The following is a 13,604-nucleotide window of genomic DNA, read 5'->3' as shown; positions in this document are numbered from 1 at the left end:
CCTTAACTCTCTACATACACAAAAATTAACTTGAAGTGGATCAAAGACCTAAATATAACAGTTAAAATTCTAAAGCTTTTAGAATAAAATGTAGGAGACAATCTTTTTGGCCCTGTATTAGGCAAAAATTTCTTAGACATGGCAAATAAGAATGAGGTTTAAAAAAATGATAAATTGTACTTCATCAAATTTAGAAATCTTTTCTCTCAGACTCTGTTAAGAAAAATAAATAGCAAGGCTTCAGAATGGGAGACAATATTTACAATTCATGTATATTCAGATATATATGAATATATAAAAATATTACAAAACCAATTTAAAAATACAAAAGGATACTTAAGTATTGTGGTTTCTGGTCTGACATGTGAGTAGTTAAGAAGTCACCACGAAGTCTTTACAACAAAAGCTTAACAAATTGAGAAAGCAACAACACTTCATAGATCCATCAAAGAAATGAGGTATTAGAGCAAATCATGGCCCCCCTCCCTTAGGCAAGGACTGATAGGCAAATACCAGAGAATCACAGCTTACTGGAGTAGCAGCCCACAAGCTGAAACCTTTTTGGGAATCAGTGCCTGAATAGGAAAACCTGAACTGTAATTGATGAATTGCTGGAGGCTCAATGAGGACAACTCTGATAGTTAACAATTCTAGGGGGATTCATTCATAGGAAGGCTCCCCCACACTTTTGTGAGTTTTATTTCTAGGAGCTCAAACTGGTTCTCATGAGAATACTGGGAAAAGTATTCTCATGTTTCTGGAAGAAGGTAGGGTAAAAGGAACAATTTTGAAATAGAAAGTTCTATTTTTCTTTTTTCCCACTTTTTAAGAAATTTTAATCATTGTTCAAGTACAGTTTTCTTCCTTTTACTCCCATTCCAGCCCACCCACCCAGCCCTCCCCGCTTCCCTCCCATTACCACCCTCTCCTTAGTTTTTGTTCATGTGTCCTTTAAATTTGTTCCTGTAAACCCTTCGCATTCTCCCCTGAAATTCCCTCTTCTCTCCCCTCTGGTCACTGTCAGTCTGTCCTCCATTTCAGCGTCTTTGGTTATATTTTGCTTGTTTCTTTGTTTTGTTGATTAGGTTCCTGTTAAAGGTGAGATCATATGGTATTTGTCTTTCACTGCCTGGCGTATTTCGCTTAGCATAATGCTTTCCAGCTCCATTCAAGCTGTTGCAAAGGGTAGGAACTCCTTTCTTTCTGCTGCATAGAATTCCATTGTGTAGATGTACCATAGTTTTTTGATCCATTCATTTACTGATGGGCATCTAGGTTGCTTCCAGCACGTAGCTATTGTAAATTGTGCTGCTATGAACATCGGGGTGCAAAGGTTCTTTTGTATTGGTGTTTTAGTGTTCTTAGGATATAGTCCCAGCAGTGGAATTGCTGGGTCAAAAGGCAGACCCATTTTTAGTTTTCTGAGGAAGTTCCATACTGCTTTCCATAGTGGTTGTACCAGTCTGCAGTCCCACCAGCATTGCACTAGGGTCCCCTTTTCTCTACAACCTCTTCAACACTTGTTTGTTGCTTTGTTTCTGATGGCCATTCTGACCGGTGTGAAGTGGTATCTCATTGTGGTTTTAATTTGCATCTGATAACTAGCAATATTGAACATCGTTTCATGTGTCTTTGGATCCTCTGTATGTCCTCTTTGGAGAAGTGTCTGCTGAAGTCCTTTGCCCATTTTTTAATTGGGTTGCTTGTCTTCTTAGAGTGGAGTCATGTAAGTTCTTTATATATTTTGGAGATCAAACCCTTGTCTGAGGTGTCATTGGCAAATATGTTTTCCCACATAGTTGGTTCTCTTTTTATTTTTATACTGTTTTCTCTAGCTGTGCAGAAGCTTTTTATTTTGATGAGGTCCCATTTGTTTACTCTTTCCTTTATGTCCCTTGCTCTAGGAGACATGTCAGGAAAAAAGTTTCTGCGTGAAATCTCTGAGATTTTCCTACCTACATTCTCCTCTAGGATTTTAATGGTGTCACAGCTTATATTTAAGTCCTTTATCCACCTTGAATTTATTTTTGTTTAAGGTGTAAGTTGGTGCTCTAATTTCATTTTTTTTGCATGTAGCTGTCCAGTTCACCCAACACCATTTGCTGAAGAGGCTATTTTTACTCCATTTTATGTTGCTGCTTCCTTTGTCAAATATTAGTTGACCATAGAGACTTGGGCTTATTTCTGGGCTCTCTGTTCTGTTCCATTGGTCCATGTGCCTGTTTTTATGCCAATACCAGGGTGTTTTGATTACAGTGGCCTTGTAGTATAGTTTAGTGTCAGGTATTGTGATTCCTCCTACTTTACTCTTCTTTCTCAAAATTGCAGCAGCTATTTGGGGTCATTTATGGTTCCATATAAATTGTTGAAGTGTTTGTTCTATGTCTCTGAAATAAGCCATTGGTACTTTAATGGGTATTGCATTGAATGTGTAAACTGCTTTGGGTAGTATGGACATTTTGATGGTATTAATTCTTCCAATTCATGAACACGGTATATGTTTCCATTTGTTTATGTCTTCCTTGATTTCTCTCCTCAGTGTTGTGTAGTTTTCTGAATACAGGTCTTTTACCTCTTTGGTTAGGTTTATTCCTAGGTATTTTATTTTTCTTTTTGCTATTTCAAATGGGATTTTTTCTTTGATCTCCGCTTCTGCTGTTTCATTGTTGGTGTACAGAAATGTCTTTGATTTCTGGATATTGACTTTGTATCCACTGTTTTGCTAAATTCATTTATTAGGTCAAGCAGTTTTTTGTTGGAGTCTATAGGATTTTCTGTGTACATTATCATGTCATCTGCAAACAGTGACAGTTTTGTTTCCTTCTTTCCGATTTGGATGCCTTTTATTTCTTTTTCTTGTGTGATCATTGTGGCTAAAACTTCCAGTACTATATTGAATAGAAGTGAAAGTGGACATTCTTGTCTTGTTCCTGATCTTAGTGGAAAAGATTTAAATTTTTGTCCATTGAGTCTGATGTTGGCTGTAGGTCTCTCATCTATGGCCTTTATTATGTTGAGGATTGCTCCCTCTATTCCCACTTTGCTGAGTGTTTTTATCATAAATGGGTTCTGTACCTTATCAAGTGCTTTTTCTGCATCTATTAATATGATCATGTGGTTTTTGTCTTTGCTTTTGTTTATGTGATGTATTACATTCACTGACTTGCGAATATTGAACCATCCTTGCATCCCTGGAATGAATCCCACTTGGTCATGGTGTATGATCTTTTTAATGTATTGTTGGATATGGTTTGCCAGTATTTTGTTGAGGATTTTAGTGTCAATGTTCATCTGCAATATTAGCTTGAAGTTTTCTTTCTTTGTTGTGTCTTTATCTGGTTTTGGAATTAGGATGATGTTGGCCTCATAAAAGGAGTTTGGGAGTCTTCCCTCTTTTTGGATTTTTTGGAATAGTCTGTAAAGAATAGAGGTTAGCTCTTCCTTAAGTGCTTTGTAGAATTCTCCTGTGAACCATCTGGCCCAGGGCTTTTGTGTGTTGGGAGTTTTTTGATTATTGCTTCAATTTCTTTTGCTGTTATTGGTTTGTTCAGGCTTCGTGCTTCTTCTTCCTTGACTTTTGGAAGATTATATTTTTTTTCTAGAAATTTGTCCATTTCACCTAAGGTTTTCAAATTTCTTGGCATACAGTTCTTTGTAGTAATTTCTTACAATCTTTTGTATTCCTGTGGTATCTGTTGTAATCTCTCCTCTTTCATTTCTGATTGTGTTTATTTGGGTCTTCTCTCTTTTTTTTCTTGATGAGTCTGCTTAAAGGCTTGTCGATTTTGTTTATCTTTTCAAAGAACCAGCTCTTGGATTCATTGATCCTTAGAATTGTCCTTTTGGTCTCTATGTCATATAATTAGGCTCTGATCTTGGTTATTTCCTTCCTTCTGCTTGCTCTGGGCTGTCTTTGTTGTTTTTCCTTGAGTTCTTGTAGATGTAGGGTTGGGTTGTTTGTTTGAAAAATTTCTATCTTTTTTAGGTATGCCTGTATTGCTATGAACTTCCCTCTCAGGACTGCCTTCACTGTGTCCCATAAGTTTTGGGTTGTTGTAAGTTCATTTTCATTTGTTTCCAGAAACCTTTTGATTTCTTCCCTAATTTCATTCTTGACCCATTCATTGTTTAATAGCATGCTGTTTAATCTCCATGATTTTGAGTGTTTTTGGTTTTTTCCCTTTGGGTTGGTTTCTAGCTTCAGTCCCTTGTGATCCAAGAAAATGCTTGGTATGATTTAAATTTTTTTGAAATTGTTGAGGCTTGTTTTGTGTCCTATCATGTGGTCTCTCTTTGAAAATGTTCCGTGTACATTTGAGAAGAATGTGTATTTAGCTTCTTTGGGATGGAGGGCTCTCTATATATCAGTTAAGTCCATTTCATCTAGGGCATTGTTCAATGGCACAATATCTTTGTTGATATTTTGTTAGGAAGATCTGTTCATTTTTGATAGTGGGGTGTTAAAATCCCCCACTATAGTTGTGTTGCTGTCAATATCTTTCTTGAAGTCCTCTAAGATTTTCTTTATGTATTTGGATGCTCCTATTTTGGGTGCATATATATTTACAATATTTATGTCTTCCTGGTGGATTCTTCCCTTGAGTATTATGAAGTGACCTTCTGGGTCTGTCTTTATGGCCCTTTTTTGGAAGTCCATTTTGTCTGATATGAATATTGGTACCCTGCCTTTTTTTCCCCCTATTTGCTTGGAAAATTTGTTTCCAGCCCTTTACTTTCAGCCTGTGCAGGTCTTTCATCCTGAGGTGGGTCTCTTGTAGGCAGCATATGTGTGGGTCATGCTTTCTTATCCATTTAGGTATTCTCTGTCTTTTGATTGGAGCATTTAATCCATTTACATTTAAGCTTATTATTGATAGGTACTTATTCATTGCCATTTATGTACATGTGTTCCTCTCTCTCTCTCTTTCTTTCCTTTCCTTAAAACAGTCCCTTTAGCATCTCTTGCAGAGCTGGTTTGGTGGAAGTATATTCTTTTGGACTTCTTTTGTCTGGGAAGCTTCTTATTTGGCCTTCTATCTTGATTGAGAGCCTTGCTGGGTAAAGTAGCCTTGTTTGCAGACCTCTGGTTCTCATTACTTGGAATATTTCCTGCCATTCTCTTCTGGCTTGGAGTGTTTCCATTGAGAAGTCAGCTCTTAGCCTTACTGTGGCTCCCTTGTATGTTATTTCCTATTTTTCCCTTGCTGCCTTTAATATTCTCTCTTTGTCTTGAAATTTTGCCACTTGAATTATGATGTGTCCTGAGGTGGGCCTCTTTGGGTTCCACTTGATTGGGACTCTCTGTGTTTCCTGGATTTGTGTGACTTTTTCTCTCAACATATTAGGGAAGTTTTCCATCATTACTTTTTCAAACAGGTTTTCTATCCCTTGCTCCTCTTCTTCTCCTCCTGGTATCCCTATTATACGGATATTATTACGTTTCATATTGTCTTGCATTTCTCGTAATCCCTTTTCATTCTTTCTGAGCCTCTTTTCCTTTTCTTGCTCTTTCTGGGTGTTTTTTTCTACTTTGTCCTCCAATTTGCTAATCCGGTCTTCTGCTTTATTGATCCTGCTTTTCATTCCTTCTGTTGTGATCTTCAGTTCAGAAATTGTATTCTTCATTTCCTCTTGGCCCTTGTTGATAGTTTCTAGTTCCTTTTTTATGCTGATATAGTTTGCAGTGAGTTCACTGTAGGTTCCTTGTAGTTTCTGGTAGCTCATTGTGAGTTAATTGAGCTTCCTGATAATCGTTGTTTTGAACTCAATATCTGATAGTTGAGTTGTCTCTGTTTCATTTAGCATTCTTTCTGAGGCTTTTTCCTTTCCCTTCATTTGGGGATTGTTTCTTTGTCTTTTCATTGTTTGTGAGGCTCTTCTTGTTAGCCTCTGTTTCTTAAATTGATCTGTTCTGTTTCCCTGTGATCATGGTGTGAACTTCTGTGGTAGAATATCTGTGAGATCAGTGGTGCAGTCTCCTTCATGTATCCTTGTGTTCACAGCTTCCCCCTACTCATTTTTGTGATCAGTTGGAGGAGTAAGGCAAAATGGTTTAAGACAGCACAACAGTATTCTATGATATTTACAGTGGCAGCCAGTAGAGAAGAGATGGGATATCCTTTGGCTATGTAGTGTTAACCATGATCTTCCACCCCACTAGACACGTTTTAGAAAGAATGTAAAGAAGATCAGACTCTTATTGGGGGATGAAAGGATTGTTAGTTGGATCTAGAAAGCTGTGAGGCTGTGGGAAGTCAGATTCTGAGGTAGGGTGGGAATAAAGATTAGTAAATAGGAGTAGTGTGTCAAAGAATAGAGACAATCCCCACAATAATATAGTTCAGGAAATTTCGAAGTGAGCTGAGATCAGGGAGGGGTGTTGAGCAGTATTTATAATTGAATGAACTAGGTCTTATTTACAGTAATATTAAAGCAACAATCTTGTGGCAGAATCTATGAGATCTAGATAATAAGAATAAGGAGTATAGAACCTTGAGAGGTGTACTAATGGAACACAAATGAAGGACAGTAAATTATGTCCTTCACACTATGACTGGGATTACAGGGGGAACCTATCAAATGACAGTATAACCAGCCAAGCAAAGAAGATTATACAGAAAGAAAAAGAGTACCAAAATACTATTAAAATAAAAAATGTCATAAAAGTGAGAAAAGGATCATACAAATTAGCAGTAACTTGCAGGCTGAAAAAGAAGGGGGGAAAAAAGGAGAAGATGGAATGTAGGAGGGATAAATTTGGAGTGGAAGGAATAATACTAGGATGAAAGGAAGAGAAACATAAGGAATCGAGGGATATAAAAATAATAAGAATTAAAAAATAAAAAGTCACTTAAAAAACAAGATAAAATCAATCAAACAACAACAGCCAAAAAAAAAAAAAAAAAAAAAAAAAAAAACCCAAAACCAAAATAAAAGAAAACCAAAACCAAAACAAAACAAAAAGAACAACAACAAAAAACACACCTCTTGATGGTTTCTAACTGGCCAAACTAGTTTTTCTGGTCTTGCTGGCTTTAGCAGGCTGAGGGGCATTTGGAATGCTTTTCACTCTTCCCAGTCAGAACTCAGTCAGTCTCTTGGGCACTGTCCCCAGGGCCAGCAGCTCGCTCTCCCCAGAGCCCATCTGATGTCCCCCTGCAGGTCCCTGGATGTGGGTATGGCTGCTCCCAAGCACGCTTTCTGGAGCTCACTGCCACGGTCTCCCTGGCTCCGGGGCCCTGCAGAGCTCCTGTGTCTTTTGCGGGTTCACAGTGCAAGCTCCAGGGATCTCCAAGGGGGCACGCACTTCCACCAATTTCCCCATTTCGGGCTCCAGGAACACCTGAAGCACCGTGACCCTTCTGGGTTCACAGCAAGAGAGTCAGAAATCCCAAAGGGGCACGTGCTCCCCCGAGTTCACCACTGCAGGCTCCAGAAACCCGCGAACACCCACACCCTTTCCTTGTTCAGGGCTGTGAGGTCTGGGTCTTCTACAGAACCACACTCCCACCAGGCTGGGAGCTCGGGCGCACATCCAGGGCACCCCTGGTCGAGCAGGCTGGGGGCACTCACCCCTCCCAGGGCTATGCGTGGGTGCTTGCAGCCCCTGCTTGACTGTCTCCCAGTCCAACTCCCCTCTATGGGCCTTCAAGCAACAAGGCCTCCTGTGGTGTTGCCCAATCCCTGTCGTCGGGGAGGGAGCAGTGACTCCGCTCTCCGGGGTGCCCTGAAGCAGACCTGGGAGCACCGGGCCTGGGGGCTGCAACCTCCCTGGTCCCCGAGCTGATCCCTGGTTCCCTATTATCCTGAAGCAGTCACCTTACTCTCTGGTTTTTCAATGTCTGCTATAATTTTTGATGTCCTGTTTTCATAAATGTTGCGATAACCTATGCCCCTTGTTCTGTTCCTCCACCCATCCGTGAGTTTCTCTCCCCTGCATAGACGAAGGGGATTATGTACCCTCTAACAAAGCCGCCATCTTCATATCAAAAATTTCCAATGGACAAAGAAAGGGAGCACCAGTCCCCAACATACAGAGGAGGGTACCAGAGATAGTAGGGCAAGGGAGATCAGGCTCTAGTTTTCTTAAGAAGGTTTGCCCTCACAAAGTGTTTTGTAAAAAAAAAAAATCAAAGAATAACCGTATATCTGATTAAAAGGCATATTATTTAAAAAGCTAACAAAAGAATATTTAAAGTTTGAATATATGAATCAATATATAAAATGTTTTTTTAGTTACCACTATTTCTTTTTCTGCTCTCCATGGCTCAGTTTTATTTACTTTTTTTTAATTGTATTTTTCCATTACCATTTAGCCCCTTTATATCTCCCTGATACTTTATTGAATTCATTTATCACTTCTAGTAGTTTCTTGGTGGAATCTTTGGGGTTCTGTATGTACAGTATTATGCCATCTGCAAGTAAAGATAGTTTTACTTCTTCCTTTCCAATTTGGATGCCTTTTATTTCTTCTTGTCTGACGGCTGTGGCTAGGACTTCCAAGTACTATTTTGAATAAAAGAGGTGAGAGCAGACATCCCTGTCTTGTTCTGATCTTAAGGGGAACACTTGTAGTTTTTGCCTGTTGAGTATGATGTGATTGTCATACATGGCCTTTATTACATGTAGGTATGTTCCCTCTAATCCCACTTTGCTGACAGTTTTTATCATAAATTGCTGCTACATTTTATCAAATGCTTTTTCTGCATCTAGTGATATGATCACATAGTTTTTATCCTTCATTTTGTTTATGTGGTGAATCACATTTATTGATTTGCAAAAGTTGTACCAACCTTGCATTCCTGGAATAAATCCCACCTGATCATGGCTTATGATCTTTTTATGTATTGCTGAATTTGGTTTGTTATTATTTTGTTGAGGATTTTAGCATCTATGGTCATCAGGGATATTGGCCCATAATTTTCTGTTTTTGTAATGTTTTTATCTCATTTTGGAATTAGGATAATTCGGGCCTCATAAAATGAGTTTAGGAGCCTTCCCTCTTGCATTTTTTGAAATAGCTTGAGAAGGATAGGTGTTATTTCTCCTGGAATGCTTGGTAAAATTCACCTGTGAAGCCAGCTGGTCCAGGGCTTTTGTTTTTTGGGAGTTTTTTGATTACTGTTTCAATTTCACTAGGTATAATCTGTCTATTCAGATTCTCAGATTCCTTCTGATTTAGTTTTGGGAGATTGTGTGTTTCTAGGAATTTATCAATTTCTTCCAGGTTGTCCAGTTTGTTGGCATATAGTTGTTCATAGTATTTTCCTACAATTCTTTGTATTTCTTTGGTGTCAGTTGTTATTTCTTTTCTTTCATTTCTGATTTTATTTATTTGAGTCCTCTCTCTTTTTTTCTTGATGAGTCTGGTTAAAGGGTTGTGAATCTTGTTTATCTTTGCAAAGAACCAGCTCCTGGATTCATTTATCTTTTGTTATCATTTTTAAGACTCTATTTCATTTATTTTCTCTTTGATCCTTATTATTTCTTCCTTCTACTCACTTTAGGCTTTGTTTGTTGTTCTTTTTCATGTTCCTTTAAGTGTAAAGTTAGATTGTTTATTTGAGCTTTTTAAAATTTTTTGAGATATGTTGTGATACTATGAATTTCTCTCTTAGGGTTACTTTCTCTGTGCCCCACAGATTTTGGATGTTGTATTCTTATTTTCATTTGTCTCAGGGTATCTTTTGATTTCTTCCTTGATCTCATGGTTGACCCATTCATTGTTTAATAACATATTATTAGCCTCTACGTCTTTGTGTATTTTTCAGTGTTCTTGTGATTGATTTCCAGTTTCCTAGCATTGTGGTCAGAGAAAATGCTTTATATGATTTCAGTGTTCTTACATTTATTGAGACTTGTTTTGTGTCTTAACATGTGGTCTCTCCTAGAAAACATTTCACATGCACTTGAAAAGTATGTATATTCTACTGTTTTGGGGTGAGATGCTCTGAAGATATCAATTAAACCCATTTGCTCTAGGATGTCATTTAAGGCTGATGTTTCCTTGTTGATTTTCTGTTTGGAAGACCTATCTATTGAAGTCAATGGAGTGTGACTTCCCCCGCTATGACTATATTCTGTTGATCTCTCAGTTTATGTCCCTTAAGATTTGCTTCACCAGTATAGGTGCTGCTACGTTGGGTGTGTAAATGTTTACTAGGGCTATATCCTGTTGTTGGATTGTTCCCTTTATCATTATGTAGTGTCCTTCTTTGTCTCTTGCTATTGCATTGGTTTTAAAGTGTACTTTTTTGGATATAAATGTTGCTATACCCCAGCTTTTTCTTCCTTTCCATTTGGATGAAATACCTTTCTCCACTTCTTTACTTTTAGTCTTTGTGTCTTTTGATCTGAGGCAAGTCTTTTGGAGGCTGCATGTATGTGGGCCTTGTTTTCTTAGCTATTTAGCAACCTTGTATCTTTGGTTGAAGCATTTAAACCACTTACACTTAAAGAGATTATTGATAGATACCTATTTATTGCCGTTTTATTTTTAAACCATTTTCCTCTTTTCTTTTCCTTTTTCTTCTTCTTAAAGCAAGCCCTTTAACACTTGTTGTAGTACTGGTTTGGTGTTAACAAACTCTTCTAGCTTTTTCTTGTCTGGGAAACTCTTTGTTTCTCCTTCAATTTTAAATGATAGCCTTGCTGGGTAAAATAACCTTGGTTGCAGGGCCTTGCTTTTCATCGCTTGCAATATTTCATGCCAATCCCTTCTGGCTTGAAATGTTTTGTTGAGAAATCAGATGACAGTCTAATTAGAGCTCCCTTGTAGGTAACAACCTGCTTTTCTCTTGTAGCTTTTAGGGTTCTTCCCTTGTTTTTAGCCTTGTCATTTGAATTATGATGTGTCTTGGTATAGGCCTCTTGGGGTCCATCTTATTTGGGACTCTCTGCACTTCCTGGACTTGTGTGTCATTTTTTCATCAGACTGGAAAACTTTGCAGTCATTATTCCTTAAAATAGGTTCTTGATCCATTTTTCACTTTCTTCCTCTTCTGGTATTCATTCCAATGATACAGATGCTGTTATGCTTCATGTTGTCCCAAAAGTTTCTTAAGCTCTCCTCATTCTTTTTAATTGTTTTTCCTTTTTGCTGCTCTTCTTGGGTGCTTTTTTCCTACCTTATCTTTCAAATCACTGATTTGATCCTCTGCTTCATCTAACCTACTGTTCATTCCTTCCAATGTATTATTTATTTCAGAGAATGCATTCTTTATTTATGACTGGTCCTTTTTTACAATTTGTTTTTGTATATTTTTTCATGCTGTTGAGTATTCTTATAATCATTATTCTAAACTCTATATTTGATAAATTATTTGCCTCCCTTTCACCTAGTTCTTCTTTTGGAGTATTCTTTTATTCTTTCATTTGGGCCCTGTTTCTTTGTCTTCCCATTTTGGCCACCTCTTTGTGTTTGTTTCTGTGTATTAGATACATCTGCAAAGTGGCTTGTTCAGACCTATGTCAGACACTGCCTGTGACTGGCCCTGGGCAACCTGTTTGGAGTTATCAGCAATCCACAACTTGTGGCTCCCTCTGCTGGGCTTGTTTGTCTGCTGAAGGAGCTAGACTGTGCACCATGTCTGGCTTCTACCAGCACCTGGACACTGGGGCAGATCAACTGAAGTCTTAGAGCTCCCAGAGATCCACCTTAATTGTTAAATTTAATCATATAGATAACCTCCAGATGTACTTCTCAGTGACCTGGCTTAAGCTCTACAGGGTGGAGCAGAGTAATTCCAGTGGACTTTTGCTTCCCCTCAGGCTGATACCACTTGGAGAGGGAGAGTGTTGTGCCTGGGAAAGATGGCCTGTGCCATATGCAAAGTGACTCAGCAAATGATCTCAGCAAAGAGGCTGTTCTTTCAGTTCTCTCTCCAGAGCCACCAACACCAGACTTTTCTTATGCATCTCTAGTCCACTCTGCCCTCCCTCTGCTGGCGCCCAGTGTAAGTGGCTGCAAACAAAATTTTGTGCGTTGTCCATTTAAGAGGCTTCTACATATCCAACTGTATCTTCCTGATGGACAGAAACCCTGCTGCTTTTCACAGCTGGGTGTTATTGGTTTTTTTCCTGGCTCTGTTGCTGTAGGCTGGGTAGCCCAGCTTGGGGTTTAAATTTCACTCTTCTTGGGGGAACTCCCAGCCACTAAAATATCCCTCCAGAACTTAAGCTGCTGCCCATGGGAGCCCAGCAAGCCCTCTCATGCCTCCTTCATAGTCCCTACCAGTCTCGTTTTGGTGGTGTGTTTTGTTCTGTCTGTCCTTGGCCATAAGGCTTTTCTCTAGGTAGAATTCAGTTGGGTATTCAGGATGATTTCTCTTCAATTTAGTTGTAATTCCAGTTTGGTCCAGGGAGGAGGTCAGTGTAGCTTCCATTTATTCCTCTGCCATCTTAGGTCTCATAAATAACTTTTTAAAAGTATAGTACCACAGCTTATGGTCAAGCTGTTCATTGAAAAGAGTAATAAGAATTATAAGTAACAAAAAAGACATCACCCAGAAAAAAACATCTGATACTGATAGACTACATAATTTAGAATAAACTTGCCACTGAAAAGTAGAAATGATGGACTGGAAGCACTGAATCTTATAAAATACAAGTATCTATAGGGCCAACATCCCAGTGAAATCAGAGGTCTGAATAGATGAGCCTGACTTCTGGGACCACCTTTTTTAGGGTGATTTTGGGGATTTTGCCATTTCAGAGAGAGAAGAATGTTGCTTTTGATAATTTCACATCAAAGAAGTTCTACTTGTGAACAAATTTGGCTTATACAATTAATTATAAAAGCAAGAATATAAGAAAAAATTTGAAGAGAATGGTAGTTAGCAAGGTATGTAGTGAGTATTTCCTCTAAGGTTTTGGTTTCACAGTAGTATGTTAATATTACTCAGATTATATGGAATGTAGTGAAACAACACCCTTTTATAAACTAGTTAATAAGATGTTGATTTCTGTAAAATCATATAAAGAATGGGATTACTAAAACTTAGAATTTAAGAAAAGCTTCAGACTTTGTAAAGAAATCCTGAGTGACAGTTTTATTTGATGGTAGCTAATCATATGTGATTGAGTAACAACATTTATTTACAGAATTGCACACATAAAACCTGCTGTGAGGCTACATCATGCAGATTGAAACATGAGAAACAGTGTGGTTCTGGGGAATGCTGCACAAATGATTGCAAGGTAAGAGGCCATCTGTATTTTATAATAGCTCACAATTAATTTCTTGACATTATTGTTTATAGAAGATGGAAAACATATTTTGCCCTTCTCATTGTATTATATCCAGGTAATATTGGACCCATTTTCCCACTTCAGTCCACTGGGCAAGCTATCATTTATAGACCTCTCATGGACATAATACCCGATGCTTCTCTCCTGGCTTCACCTCATCACAAATCTTTCTGATACCCACTGAGACTTCTCAATGACTGACATACATCTGGAGCAACCCCCTTATGGTCCTATTTTCTAACCCCCTACCTTACCCATATAAGTTTAGAAAGTTAGGTTAGTTTCATTTGTTGCCTAAATTGTCTTCACTGTCTTCTGATAAAGTCCTCCATTCCTTTGTAATTTATTCAATTATT

The 13,604-nt window shown here is 38.2% G+C and overlaps 1 protein-coding gene across 1 annotated transcript in view; it reads left to right on the top strand.

The window, feature by feature from the left end:
• LOC114508400 (disintegrin and metalloproteinase domain-containing protein 5-like) overlaps nt 1–13,604 on the top strand; it is a 67,761-nt gene that overhangs the window by 19,550 nt on the left and 34,607 nt on the right. The window contains exon 7 of the mRNA XM_036011102.1: nt 13,102–13,197. Within this exon, the coding sequence (XP_035866995.1) occupies nt 13,102–13,197 (96 nt within the window). The remainder of the gene's footprint in view (nt 1–13,101; nt 13,198–13,604) is intronic.

This window comes from Phyllostomus discolor, chromosome 11, assembly GCF_004126475.2.
Source record: "Phyllostomus discolor isolate MPI-MPIP mPhyDis1 chromosome 11, mPhyDis1.pri.v3, whole genome shotgun sequence".
In the NCBI taxonomy this organism is placed as follows: Eukaryota; Metazoa; Chordata; class Mammalia; order Chiroptera; family Phyllostomidae; genus Phyllostomus; species Phyllostomus discolor.
The sequence above is the reverse complement of the archived record's forward strand: the minus strand, read 5'-3'. Positions and strand labels throughout refer to the sequence as shown.